Raw genomic sequence first — 15,118 nt, forward strand, 5'->3', positions numbered from 1 at the left:
TATACATTATCCTTTAATTTTTTTGTGGAAGTCTATTTTCATTTAAAATTTTATTTTCAGTACCTCTTTTTTTTTTTAACATGGTCAGATTTGCCAGAAGTTTGTCTACATTATGGTTTTTCTTCAAAGAAAAAGTTTTTGCTTTCAATGGTTTTTTTTTTTTGTATTTTCATTCTTTATTCTTCCCTTTATTATTTTCTTCCTTGGGTTATTCTGTTACTTTTCTTTTAATACTTATCTCATTTGCATTGGTCTTTCTTTGTTTTCCAATAAGTAATATTTAAAGCTGTCAGTTTCTTAGTATCATTTAATTCTGCAAATTTTTTAATATGAATTGCTTTGTTTTTGATCTCTTAGCATATCATAATTTCCTTCATAATGTTCATGATTTAAATGACCAAAGTTATTTTATAGTACTTTTGTCTGTTTCTAATCCATCCAGTATAGTTAGACAAGACTTTTATCAAGTCATACTTATGCTTCAGGATTCTAAATTTTATTTATTTTGAAAATGTTCTACATATGTTGGGAAAGACTGTACTCACTGTTGAATGAAAATTTTTCTATATGAACTTATTCATTTGAGTTTATTGTTTTACTCAAGTCTTTCATATCTTCGCTTAGCTACCCGTTTCTGAAAACGTGTTGACTTACCTGTTTCCCTCTTTAGTTTCACCAGTTATTGCTTTTAATAATTTTAAGCTGTATGCTCTGTGGTATATAGGTTCATGATCATTATGTTTTATTGATAAATTATTCATTTTATCAGGATGATGTGTTTTTTTCTCAATTAAAACTGCATTAAAAGCCAAGTGACTTCTCTCCCCTTCGTGTTTGCTGTTATTTTCCATCCCTTTCTTTTCACTTTTTCCCTGTCCTTTTCTAGCGAGTGAATCCCACGTAGAAGATATGGCCAGGGATGTTTTTCCTTATTTAATCTAGAGAGTCTCTTTTGATTGGTGAACCTATTTGTGTTTCTTGTAACTGTTATTGTATTTGGGAATTATTTTTGCCATCTTATTTGATTTTTTATTTCATTTTTTTTCCATCTTTCCCGGCCTCCTTTTGCAGGGCTAAATTTTTTTCTACAATTTGAACATATTTTATTTTTATTCTTCTGGGTTGTTCATTTTTCCTACAAGTATCTTAAGACAGATCACAAGAATTCTCGTGTTTTCTGCTCTAAGGCTTGTGGCCAATCACGAGAATTCTTTAAAAATATATTAGCATGTTAAGAACATGTAATAAATAACTTCAAAAAATGCAATGGGTATTTAATTTTAAAGCGTGCCTTTAACATTCATGTAAACGTTTTTTATACTCGTTCAATAGACACTCATCTGGCCACTGGGTAAACCTAGCAATAAAACTACTGGTCCACAATGTGTTAAGCTTATCACTATCTATATCTTTCCCTCCAGAGCCACACCTTCCTCTTATCTCTCCCATCTTTTTCCTCTCCCTTCCTCCCCCCTACCCCCGCCCACCATGTTGATACTGTCCAGAATTTTAGTTCTGGGTTATTTAGAATATACTTAGGGTGGTTAATATATTGCTTGTTGAGACAGCAGTGAACTTTATTGAGGTGGGGTTTTTAGTTTGTTTTTCAAATTTACTTCCCGTATGTCTCATAATCCTCCTAGATTTACTCCTCTTCCAGAAATATTTGAGGAATGTTTACCGAGGGGTCTTAAAATGGTAAACCTCATGAGGCCTTGAAGTTTTTAATTTTTCTCACATTTATAAATGATAGCTTCATAGATATAAAATGAAAGGAAAGGAATGTTGAACCTATAAAGCTTTGAAAATATTACTTTGTTTTCCACTTGTACCCTGTTGCAGTTAGAACTGTGAAGCCCTTTAGAACTGTGTTCCTTTGAGGGATCTGTTTTAGAATTTTAATTTATCTTCAATGTTCTTAAAGGTTACTGTACTATATCTTACATGTGTGCTTTTTCCTGTCTATAAGTGTAACATAACACTCTACGATCTTCCAATTTCCTTTATGTAGAAAAATTCTTAATCATTTTATAAAGTCTTCCTGTGGTTGATTATTTTTTCTCTTTATGGAACTTCAAGTATATAAATAGTGACACTTTTATGTTTCCATCTCTCTTTCCTTTTATATTTCCTATCTTCTTCTTGAAGCCTCCTGAAAAAAATTCCTCTTGATCCCCCAGCTCATGAATTCCCTCTTTGGCTGTATCCATACTGCTCTGCAACGTATGTGCTGAGGTTTTTATTTCAACAAGTATATTTTCATACACAGTATTTCCAAATATTTTTCTTGATACTTAGTCATTTTTATTTTACTTGTTTTTATTTTATTTGTGTGTAGACTTTTGTCATGCATAGTCGTCTCTTCTGTGTACTAATTTGCCACGTGGGGTGGGTTTGTAGCTTGTTGTGTTTAGTAGGTGGTGTGTTCCTCTGTGGTCCTGTGCTGTTTCCCTGTGAGCTCTCACTGCTTGCCCCACAGGAAAGTCCTCGGCTCCAGGATTTGTCTCCCTGACTTGCTTCCCACCGGTTAGCCTTGGAGTGTGAGAGACAAGCCAGGGCTGTAGGTCTGCCTGCACCTTCTGTGAACGCTCATCCTCCGTCCTGGCGTTTTCTTCCTCGCAGTGTGTGGGAGCAGCCACAATCTGCCAACAGTAGCATAGACGAGAGAGAAAGGGACAAGGTGTTCTTTTCCCAGCCTCTACTCTCCCGCAATGCCCAGGCCTCTGTGGCTCTTGCCATTCTGTCCCTATTCCAGGACCCATGGTTTCCCCGAGAATTTATTCTAGTTTTTTACTCTCTCAAAATTTGTCACTTTCTCTTATATCTAAGCTGTCCCTCCACTTAGATTCTAAAAGGGAGCCAGCAGCTCACTGTCTTTGTCTTGTCAGGAAGCATAGTGGAGTTTTTGTTTTGTTTTAAAATAATATTATTGCCTTATATTTGTTATTGGAACATTATCTTTAGTGTAGTAATTTTGGAAAACTTAGCAACCTCAGAGAAAAAATAAAAATTGTAATCATCTTAATACAAAGAGATAACTATTTACAGCCTGCTTTTCTGCTCTTTCTGATTTAACTATTTAATGAATTTTTTTTAGGTTATTAGTATTCCACCACAGGATGTTTGATATTTGCCTGGTGGTCCATCATATGGGCATACAATAAAATGTTTAACTTTTATCACTGTTGGGCATTTTAAGTTTCTTTTTTAATTTTTTTTCACTGAAAAATACCTACACCAAACAGATGTGCAGTGTGCCCAGAAAGAGGGTATAGGACATTGTTTAGAAACAATAATACTAATAGAACAAAACAAACAGTAACCGTTGGCTAGATCCCATAAGTGCATTAGCTAAAGCTAAAGCACTTTTGGTTATTAGAGCCAACGCCTTTTTGGCCTTAGAAATCAAATTAATGGATTTGCTTGTGGGTTGTGAACCTATATTTGAACACCAGTTTTTCTCTTATAATGGTTTGAAAAGGCAACTTAACACTCATTATTTTAATAGCTTCCTGGCCATTTTGCCTGACTTCCCAGCAGGACTTGAGTTTTAGGTGTGCAAATCACCAGCGTAATAGGGCAAAAGCTACAAATACCTTGAGTAGGGAGCTACGGAATTCCTGGTGGGTGTTAGAAACTGACCTAGCCCAGGACCCTGATACAAGGCTAAGGCTTGAAGCATGGAAAATTGTAGTGTGTGACATATTTTGTTGGTGGTATTTTGGTGTGTTTATGGTGTTGATCTTTTTCTGTCCTTCTGACCTCGAAAGGGGCCTGAAAAGGCATTCATCCCACCACGTCAGCCCTCCTGGCCTTGAGGACTCTCCCCGCCTTGGTCTCTAGACTGGAACACATTTGAGAGACCAAGCTCAGCCAATCACGAGGCTGTTTCTTTTTTCTCTCATCAAAGGATAGGTCAGAATAAACCCATTTGCTCTCCCTCCCCTCAACACGTGCAGCTTGCCAACACTGGACGTACTATTGTGTCCTTATTCTTTTAAATCATTGCATCTCTTAAATTTCCCTTTGACTATGTCTCTGACATTTTGGAGGCATCTTAGAGTCTGCTTTCTCCGTTGTCCTATGTGTCTGACCCATTCCCAAATGTTGGTTTTTCTAGTGTCGTTTAGATCTGCTTCTTCCATTTCACCTGCCATGAGATTACAGTGCTTTTCCCTTTATGTCTGAGCTGCTGTGGGGGCTTTCAGTGTGACCTCTCTCTAGTTGGTCTCACCCTCCTCCTTTAGGTGTCCTATCCAATAAAGAGGGAATATGCTAATTGACTGCCACGCCCTCAAAGATGGCGGCGCCCACAGCCAATACGGAGGGAATATGCTAATTGACTGCCACGCCCTCAAATATGGCAGTGCCCACAGCCACAAGATGGTGGCACCCAGTCCTCTCAACCCCGCCGGGGCGGCAGGTGCATGGCAAAGCCGGGCCTGCCCCCATGCTGGCCCAGCTGCTCTACACACCTGCCTCCAGAGACCCCCAGTCCCCTCAGCCCCCCGGCCGCCCAGGGCCGCCCGAGGCTCAGGTAACCAGGGCCGGCCGAGGCTGGTGCTGCCGGCAGTGGCAGCAGCAGAGGTGTGATGGGGCGTTGCCTTCCCCTGATTGCTGTGTCACCTCCCGCCCCTGAGGGCTCCTGGACTGTGAGAGGGGGCAGGCCGGACTGAGGGACACCCTCTACAGTGCATGAATTTTCATGCACCGGGCCTCTAGTTATCTATAATTATTGTAACCAAATGTCTTCTCATGCTTCAGACTATTGACTACTTATTGCCTACCTACCAGTCTTGCTGATTCTGACCTTTTTGGCCCTTGACCAATTATACTTTCTCTCTTTCTACTAATCTCTTTCCTCAGCCCCAAAGTAGACTTTCCATTCCAGGCAAGTCAGGTCATTTGGCATCTCCAGGTTTCCCTCCCCAGCCCTCCTCACCTTCCTGACTTTCCATGTAGCATTTCCCAAGATGCAATGCTCTTGCCTTGCCTGTCAGACTGTGTGCTTTTTTCATGGGCTCATTTATTCAACAAATGTTAATTTAGTTTTTGCTGTGTGCCTGGCATTTTGCTAGGCAATGGAGATACACAGTCCTTGCCCTCAGCTTCATAGTCCTTTGGGGATGCAGACAGGTAAATAGGCAGTTACGATCCAGTGTGATTGGTGCTGAGATAGGAAGAGTTGGAGGCCATGGGGCATGGGTAGGAAGGACATCTTGGTGTGGGGGAGGGAAGGGGTGTCACGGGGAGGTTCCAGAGGCAGCGACCTGGGCTGTCTTAAGTTCCTTGGCAAAAGAAGGAAGAAAAACTAGAACCAAACTCCATCTGCCAAAAAGCATACACAAGCGACCTCCCTGGCCGGGTAGCTCTCTGGTCCGCATTCCTCCTGGCACTCATATACTCAGTGCTAGCTCTTGATATTTGCATTATTCTTCTATGGCTTTTTGAAAAATCCTCTTTTCTGATTATACATACATGTTTTCTCTTCAACTTAACTGTAAGCTTCTAGGACCAAAAGACTGGGTCTTCTTTTTCTCGTGTCCTGTTCAGTGAAAATTACCCAGCAGAGGACCGACATGATAGCCACAAGCATCCGTGGGCTTAGGGTTTTTCAAAACTTTATTCTACAAGATCGATTGTAATTGTCAACTTTATAAGGCGTTTTTATTTGAGTCTTGTACACAATGGAATTTTCTGTTCCTGTGCGCTTGAACAAAACGTTCCCATTTGAAGTGCTCAGTGCATGGCTATTGGTAGCAGCCAGTGTATACATTTGCCCTTCGGTGGGACCTGGCGACGGTGGTGGTGTCAGCCTGTTTGGAGAGGGCCACTAAAAGCCTTGTCAGCCTCCTTCCTCACAGTAGCGCTGGCTGTCAGCAAGAAACATCTTCGAGTTATAGAGCTAAAATAAGGAGCATGTTCGTGGAGTCCCAGCTTCCGCATCTGGCCTGACATGGAGTATTTCATAACTTCCAGCTCAGTGGGATTCAAGTTCTAGAACTGCTTTTAGATTTTTGTTTGTTTGTTTGTTTTAAGTTACAACTGAGATGTGTGATAATTTTCTTTTTTTTATTTTCTTTTTCCCCCATCACCATTTATCCCCTCTATGCTCTCTTCCACCTCCACCCTCCTCCCCGCCCAGTCACCACACTGTTGTCCATGAGGTCTCTCTTTTTTTTCTTTTTTGCTCAACCTTCCCCCCCAAGCACCCACCACCACCACCACCACCATCACCACCACCACCACCAGAGCTGTCTGCCTACTTTCTTTCTATGAGCCTGTCTCTACAGCTCAGTTGGTTAGAGCACCATCCCTTTATACAAATGCTTTTGTTTATTTTTTTATTATGGGCATTTAATTTTCAAAGGAAGGCATTGCTGATGGCTGAGGTTCAGAGATAATGTTTTCAGGGCCAGAATTTGTTCTTCCTTATATGTTTTCATTTAGAACGTATGGTGGTTCTTAACTTTTTGGGGTCATGGCCCATAAGACAGTCCAATTAACTCCATAGAGAAATGTACATAGGCACAGACAGAATTGTATATACCATTTCAGGGGGTGCTGCACCCTCTGAATTTCCCCATCTCCCGTCAGCCCTGTGGGTCATGATTGGCTTGTTCAAATAAGACCCATATAAAATTCTTACCATTTTAAGCTGAAAATACTGCCCAATGAAACTTGGTCCCTTTTGTCACCGTTCCGGTTTCCTTGTGTTTGATGCATGATAGTTAACATTCCCAGGCTCACTGTACATGTGCTACTAAACCACTGGACTCCACTCCACCTTCCTTCTCTAGAAGCAGTGGGCGATTTGTATTTGTTGGAGAAGCACAGATAGACAGGTCAGGTCTTCCCAAGCAGCAGAAAAGCTCTTACACACATTAGCATAACCTGCAAGTAGGAATTAGAAGCTATTCAGTATAATTGTCATAACTGTAGTTTTTCTATATTCTTATTAAAGAAATGTTTTTCAGGTTGTAAAGCAGCTTATATAACAACAGTTATGTTAGTAAAAAAAATAATGAAGCCCATATACCTATGCTTATATAAAATGTAAAGGAAAATACATCAAAAGGCACATGTACTCAGAGATAACAGTGCAGGTTGTGGGTCTTTGCTGTACTACAATTTGGAATTTTATTTTTTTACTAGAGGCCCGGTGCACGAAATTCATGCACTGGGGGGGGCGGGGGGTGTCCCTCAGCCCAGCCTGCACTCTCTCCAATCTGGGATCCCTCTCACAATCCGGGACTGCTGGCTCCCAACTGCTCGCCTGCCTGCCTGATTGCCCCTAACTGCTTCTGCCTGTCAACCTGATCACCCCCTAACCACTCCCCTGCTGGCCCAATCGCCCCCAACTGCCCTCCCCTACCGGCCTAGTTACCCCCAACTGCCCTCCTCTGCAGGCCTGGTCGCCCCTAACTGCCCTTCCCTGCCAGCCTGGTTGCCCCTAAGTGCCATCCCCTGCCGGCCTGGTCCCCCCCAACTGCCCTCCCTCCCTTGCAGGCCCGGTCGCCCCCAACTTCCCTCCCCTGCTGGCATGATTGCCCACAACTGCCCTCCCCTGCCGGCCATCTAGTGGCTGTGGGCGCCGCCATCTTTGAGGGTGGTGCAGTCAATTAACATATTCCCTCCTTATTGGCTGTGGGCGCCACCATCTTTGTGATGACACGAGGGTCAATTAGCATATTCCCTCTTTGTTAGATAGGATTGGAAAATCTGGGTGGAACAGAGAAGGGAGGGATGAGGCCTCTTAGTAATCTGTGTTTCTGGCTTTTTTTCTCCTAACATTCCAATGAGTATATTAAATGAAACCGAGGAAAAGATGTGTTACAACATGAAAACACTTATGAGCTCTCCAGCAGCTCAGTTATGGAATCATTTTTGTTGCCAGTTTGAATCCTGATGTAATTAAGGAAAAAAAAAAAAAAATTCTAATTGTGCCAGGTGAAAACAAAAATACAACAGCCTGCCTGGCTCAGTTTGTTGAGCATCGTCCCATGCAACAAAAGGTCATTGGTTCGATTCCTAGTCAGGGCACATGCCTGGTAGGGGGTGTGCAGGAGGCAGCAGATCCATGTTTCGCTCTCACAGCAATGTTTCTCTTTCTCTCCCTCTCCCTTCCTCTCTCTAAAAATCAATAAAAATATATTTTTAAAAAACATCCTGAGGATCACATAACAGTGCACCATTAGACTTCATAGTTCACAAGAATATCATGAATATTATCATGAGACTCTCAGAAATCACTGAAGCGAGATGGGCGAAGAAATATGCCCATTTTATAAGAAACCCAGCTCCAAGCCTTGGCTGAGGCCATGTGGCTAGTAATGGAATTGGAAGGAAGTCACGTTTCTAATCCCTAATCCATGTTCTGGTCCCTCTGTCACTGAGACTTGGGGAAAATCACCTCGACTTCTGGAGTCCCAACTTCCGTGTTTTCATAAAAACACTGATTCCAGGTGCTCACAGAGTTGCTTTGAGAATCACATTACACAGTCTAGTCGTTCTCAAGGCGTGGTCCCCATACCAGCCCAGGAGCACCTCCCGGGAGCTGGTTAGCAATGCACATCCTCTGGCCCATCAGACCTGCATCAGAAGCCCTGGGGCGGGGCCCATACTCCCTGGTTCAGCCAACTCTGCAGGTGATTCCTATGCACCTCAAGTTTGAGAACCCCCTCCCCCCCATGGTAAATGTGAGATCATATTGTGAAAGGAGCAAAAAGCATTATAGAATCTGCTGTTTTCCATTGAAGTAACATTTATATAGAGTGAAACCCTAAGATCTTACATGTACAATGCTATGAACTTTGATATCATGTGCTCAGCACCTCCTCCATTCCCATCAGTCCCCACACCCCATGGGCAACCACTGTGTAGTGACAGACTTCATCAGAGGAAGTAAGAGGACTTGGTGATGAGTTGGACATAGAAAGAGCAATGTGATATTTTCTTTTGCCTTTATATTTGTGGGTAACATCCCTTTTTAAATTGCTAAGCGTGGCTCTCTGATTTTTCAGCCCATGGACCAAGCGTCTCTCAAAAACAGCGATGTTCTCGTCCTGACAGGCCTCACCCAGATTCCCACTGCCAACCCGGACGGCATGGTGGGCGAGTTCTTCAGCAACCTGGGTATGTACACCCCCCGCTGACTCGTGAAGTTTGTGTTTTAGTACCTACCTCTGTAGTGTTTTGCCCCTTCCTTCCTATTTACGCCCGCAGGTGCCACCTTTTAAGACCTTTTCCCATTTTCTCTCATCCTTTTTGCTCATCCTGCAAAACCACTAGTTGACAAAAGCACTTCTTAACCCTTTGAGTGCCAACCAATATCCTAGGAACTATGCTAAAATTGCCAAGGCATTTTTGCTGATTTTACAGCAGTTTAGGAAAAAAATTATGAATGCGCTCCCGGCACTTTTGGCGAAAGACAGGAGGAGCGCAATCGAGCTCCCCGGCACTCTAGGGGTTAAGCAGCTTCAATCTGAAGGTGCGGTAAAAATAGTTGTTATAATGGTACATTCGAATTTTGAGCATGCTATGCAACAGGTACTCAGCATTCTCTCACTTGTTCATATAGAAAATTCTTATTTAATCTTCTTGCTTCGGGGTGGGATTTGGTGTTGGAGCAGGGGTCCTTACAGTCAAAGGTTGGACAGCAGGTCCTCAAGGAATGTCGTTTGTTTCAGCATTGTTTCATTGTAGGTTGTGGAGATGCTGTAGGAACCTAACTGTTGTTTTTATCAATGAGGCTATGGTAAAACTGGTTTCATATGCATTGTTCCTCTTAACCCCTACAGTGCTGGGGAGCGCTATCGCGCTCCTCCTGCAGTGTCACTATTAGATGCTAGTAGTTCACTATTTATTGACAGATGGCACCTAAGTGCAGATTACTTATGATGCCAAATGTTTGTAGTTCTAAAATTGACCACTGGCATTTACCTGCCTAATTTTTTACAGATAATATGATTTTATGAAGTTTACTCAGTTTTTGTTGCCCTAAAGCTTCGAAATGGCGTCCAGTTCTAAGTCTGCCTTTTTTTTTTTTTAATATATTTTATTGATTTTTTACAGAGAGGAAGGGAGAGGGATAGAGAGTTAGAAACATCGACCAGCTGCCTCCCGCACACCTCCTACTGGGGATGTGCCCGCAACCAAGGTACATGCCCTTGACCGGAATCGAACCTGGGACCTTTCAGTCTGCAGGCCGGTGCTCTATCCACTGAGCCAAACCAGTTTGACCTAAGTCTGCTTTTATTAGTGATGATGATATTGCTAAATATATCAATTCTTGCTGTGAAGATGACGATTTTGTGGAAGATATTGGAGAAGGGTGTCCCTCTATTTTAACATTATATGTTTTGTTCAAATTTTTTTCTACTAGTATTTTATAATACAACTAGAGGCCCAGTGCACAAAAATTTGTGCACTCAGCGGGGAGGGGTCCCTCAGCCCGGCCTGTGCCCTCTCACAGTTTGGAACCCCTCAGGGGATAACCACCTGCTGGCTTAGGCCTGCTCCCTGGGGGATTGGGCCTAAGATGGCAATCAGACATCCCTCTGGCAGCCCGGCAGCCCTCAGGGGATGTCCACTTGCCAGCAGGGAGCAGACCTAAGCTGCAGTCAGACATCCTTAGCACTGCTGAGGAGGCAGGAGAGGCTCCCACTACCACCGCTGTACTGGCAGCCGTCAGCCTGGCTTGTGGCTGAGCAGAGCTCCCCCCATGTGGGAGTGCACTGACCACCAGAGGGCAGCTCCTGCATTGAGCGTCTGCCCCCTGGTGGTCAGTGTGTGTCATAGTGACCAGTCATTCCCAGTCCTTCTGCTGTTAGGGTCAGTTTGCATATTACCCTTTTACTATATAGGATAGAGGCCTGGTGCACGGGTGAGGGCCGGCTGATTTGCCCTGAAGGGTGTCCCGGATCAGGGTGGGGGTCCCGCTTGGGTGCCTGGCCAGCCTGGGTGAGGGGCTGATGGCTATTTGCAGCTGGTCACACCCCCTTCAGGGTGGGGGTCCCCACTGGGGTGCCTGGCCAGCCTGGATGAGGGGCTGATGGCTGTTTTCAGGCTGGCCACACCCCCTTCAGGGTGGGGGTCCCCACTGGGGTGCCTGGCCAGTCTGGGTGAGGGGCTGAGGGCTGTTTTCAGGCTGGCCAGCGACTGAAGCTCCCAGCCTCTCCTTTTTTTTTTTTTTTTTAATTCTGGGATTTATTTACCTTCTACAATTGAAACTTTGTTGCCGTCCTGCTCACTCCAGCTCTGAGGCCACGGCCTGCTGAAAGCAGGTATCTGGGGTTTGTTTAGCTTCTATAATTGAAACTTTGTTGCTTTCAGAGCTCAGAGCCGGGCCGTGGCAGGCGGGGAACCTTGGCTTCCTCCATCACTGGAGCAAGCAAGCCTCCTGCTCGCTTCAGCTGTGTGGCTACCGGCCGCCATCTTGGTTGGCGGTTAATTTGCATATCGCCCTGATTAGCCAATGGGAAGGGTAGCGAAGGTATGGTCAATTACCCTTTTGTCCTTTATTAGATAGGATCAGCAAACAATATATGTCAAAGATGAAAACAAATGTAGTAAAGGTTTCCTTAAGTTTTTGAATATGAAACTTCATTTACTTGCGATTCATAATTTTTTTCCTAAACTGCTGTAAAATCAGCAAAAATGCCTTGGCAATTTTAGCATAGTTTCTAGGATATTGGTTGGCACTCAAAGGGTTAAAGTCACAGCACCTACCAACAACGTTAAGTGAGGACTTACTGTACATGGACTTTAAATTCACAACAGTGACACCACTGAACATGTGTATTTTTTCCTATGAATATTTGGTGGTGTTATTTTTTTATTTGGGGGGAGAAGACTAAATTGAGAGACTTGGGGTCTTTGCTACCTGGAAGAAATTTATTTTCCTTTGGATATAATTGTCAATAAAATCAAGAAATCCTGCCTTTCTTTTAGAAAAGTGCTGGTTGGTTAATGTCTTAGTCGGCTCTGGCTACTGTAACAAAATACCATAGATTGGGTGGCGTAACAAGAGATGTTTACCTCTCTGTTCAGGGGGCTGGGAAGGCTGCGAGTAGGTTGCCAGCTTGTGAGGTCCTGGTGAGGACCCTCCTAGCAGATGGCCACCTTCTTGCTGTGTCTATAGCAGAGAGAGGCAGCTCTGGTGTCTCTTCCTCTTATAAGGGCACGAATCCCCTCCTGGGGGCTCCACCCTCATCTAACCCTAATGACCTCCCAAAGCCCTGCCCATAAACCACCACAAGGGGAGTCAGGGCTTCAGTGTGTGGACTTGGGGGGACACTAACATTCAGGCCATAACAGTTACCAAAGAGGAGTTAGTGAGCTCACACCCTTCACCTGTAGCGATTTATAAGTGAATTTACCTCTGCTCGAAGGTGTTGTCCTTCAGATCTCACTGGGCCAGTGCCAATAAGTATAGTTTTTGTTGTTGTTCTTTGCTGATACTAAGTCAGAGCCGTTCATTCTTACCTTGGAAAATGGATTGGACTAGTCTCAGATAGAATCTTTGGTTTGTATGTTTGTTCATAATCTGGAATCGTAGACACAGAGAACTTCAGGTCTAAAGGAGACCTTACATCAAATCCACTGTCGCTCAGAGTGGGGTCCAGTAACCACGGGCTTCGAGATCAAGGAGTCCACTTATTAAAAATGCAAATGAGGGGGTCCCACCACGGGCCTAGTACGTCCGGCTCTGCAGAAGGGGAGCCAGAAGGAAAGTTGAGTTTTCAGCATGTTCTGGATATTTTCCTACAAACTAAAGCTTTAAAACCACTGATCTAGTTCACTCTCATATAGCCAGTGAGGACACTGGAGTCCTGCAGCCTGTGGCAGAGGCGGGACTGGGGCCAGCCTCTTGAGGGCCTCCCACCCGCTGGTGTGGTTTTCCCACGGTACCAACTCGTAACAGCAGGTCAGCCAGTGCTCAGGGTACCGCTGTGCCTTCCATCTATTTTGAAAACCCAACAAAAAACAAACTTGAGAGGACACTTAGCTTTTTTTAAGCCAGTTATAGCTTCTAATATGATTACACCTAGAAGTTGCAATTCCTCATTTGATAGTTTGGATAATGTAGGGAGCATTGTCTCACAGACAAACATTTTTTTTTATGAAAGAAAATGCCACTAAAATGAGTCGAGCAGAAAAACGTGGCCTATTTTGTTATAGGTCACTCCGCAGGGGTCCGAGACTGAACAAAGACAAACCCAGCAGAGTTTTGAGCTGGAGCTAAAAAGAGGAGCTTGAAGGGTCTTCTATCCTGAAGCTCAGCTTCCATTGGTAACTTTTAAACCCCAACCCTTGATTGCACGTCCTGTTCCTGGGACTGAGAGGTTGACTGAGGCCTCGCTGCTCGCCAGCCCGGGGCTCCCGCTCTGGTCCTGGCCGTCAGGAGAAGCGGACTATCCTAGACGTGCAGGGGGTTGTACCCACAGACGTAGGAAAATGAAACAAATCCATATACTGTATACGCGTTCCATTCTACTTTTATAAAGCTGTTCTTTTGATACTACTGTTTTCCTCCTGGCTTCAACTTCCCCAGCGCTGACCGTCCGGAACGGAGGAAACGTGTTGGTCCCCTGCTACCCGTCGGGGGTGATCTACGACCTCCTGGAGTGCCTGTACCAGTACATCGACTCGGCCGGCCTCTCCAGCATCCCCTTCTACTTCATCTCCCCCGTGGCTAACAGCTCCCTCGAGTTTTCCCAGATCTTTGCTGAGTGGTATGTCTGTGTTCTCTCTGAGTTCTACTTTGAGGCAGTACAGTCAAGCAGTAAAACAGAAATGATCCCGCTTCTTCCCACGGTACTGGGAGACTTTCCTCCTGTGGCGTTCCCGTATCTGTGAGCGAAGCTGTGCTAATGAAGGCCGAGTCTGTCACAGGGCTAACTGCGGGAAGAGTAGCTGGGAAGGGAGGAAGGACCAAAGATAAAGACTTAGCCAGCACTTTCCAGATTAGCAACAGAAATGCTATCATTTATCTTCTCACATGCTGTCTTCTGCCTGCTGTTACAAAGTAAAATCGCATCCTAGACGCGAAAAAGATGTTAAAGCCCACGCTCATGTTGTCTACATTTCTAATACCAAATCTGAAAGAAAACTCTATATCTTCATTTTAATAGCATGACATTTGACAAAATTAAGTTTTATTACAGCAGGACATTGATCAAACGTAGGGAGAGTAAATTACTGAACAGTAAGACGTCCGTGAGCCTTTTTAGGACTCCTTAGATGCCTGTTTGAATCTAACGCACCTTGGCCAGAAGAAGGGCGGGAGGAGGAAACAGGTCAGCTTTCACCAGGCACCCAGTAGTGCCTTAGGGTGGTGTTTCCAAGCATTCAGGGCTGTGAAAACACATACATAGAGTGTGTGTCATCCCTGTGAGTGGTGTGGTGGCCTCATGGACAGTGTACTGCTAAGTCTCTCATGAAAAAGGAATGTGTCCCTCATCTGTGCCACATCTCATATGCTGCCCCTCAGCCCTTCCTAAGGACTCTCCCCTTTTCGTTGTGGTGGGATCTTTCTCTGTGTGCACACTCAGACAGGCTTCTCCATCCCTGTGCACGTCATTCATGTCTGCCGGGGGATTGAGACACTTACTCCCCAGTTCGAGTTGCCAGTGCAGCTCAGTGGCTGTGACAAGCAGAAAGTTGTGTCTCTGCAAAGGGTATGTCACTCTCCCCTTGGTACTGCGCTCAGCCAATCAACACGGAGTCCTGGATTGGGTCAGAAGGACATTAGCGGGACAGCTGGTGAAATGCCAGTCAGGTCTGGAACTTGGCTCGTTGTAATGTACTGATGTTAATATTTTAGTTTAACAAATTTATCACAGTTGTGCATGATATTAACATCGGGGGGCAGTGGGTGAAGGGCATACGAGGAGCTCAACTATCTTTGCAACTTTCCTGTAAATCTAAGATTATTTCAAAATAACAAGGTTACTTCTTAAGAAAAAATGTATTAAAGAATTTTAAAGGTTAAAAAATGCTTAAAAGAGTTTTCTGTCCTGAGTGCTCTATAGACAGTGGATTTTATTCTGTAGATGCTGAGATTCACTGCAGGACTTTTTACTTGTGCTTATTACTTATTCACTGCTACCACTAG

General features: G+C 44.2%; 1 protein-coding gene across 2 annotated transcripts in view; it reads left to right on the forward strand.

Annotated features, from left to right (window-relative positions):
- The window catches only part of INTS9 (integrator complex subunit 9), a 103,752-nt gene that overhangs the window by 72,387 nt on the left and 16,247 nt on the right, over positions 1 to 15,118 (forward strand). For both annotated transcript variants that reach the window (XM_006081927.3, XM_023755920.1), the window contains 2 exons: positions 9,024 to 9,135; positions 13,556 to 13,736. In XM_006081927.3, the coding sequence (XP_006081989.1) occupies positions 9,024 to 9,135; positions 13,556 to 13,736 (293 nt within the window). The remainder of the gene's footprint in view (positions 1 to 9,023; positions 9,136 to 13,555; positions 13,737 to 15,118) is intronic.

The sequence above is a fragment of the Myotis lucifugus genome, unplaced genomic scaffold, assembly GCF_000147115.1.
Source record: "Myotis lucifugus unplaced genomic scaffold, Myoluc2.0 scaffold_1, whole genome shotgun sequence".
NCBI lineage: Eukaryota > Metazoa > Chordata > Mammalia > Chiroptera > Vespertilionidae > Myotis > Myotis lucifugus.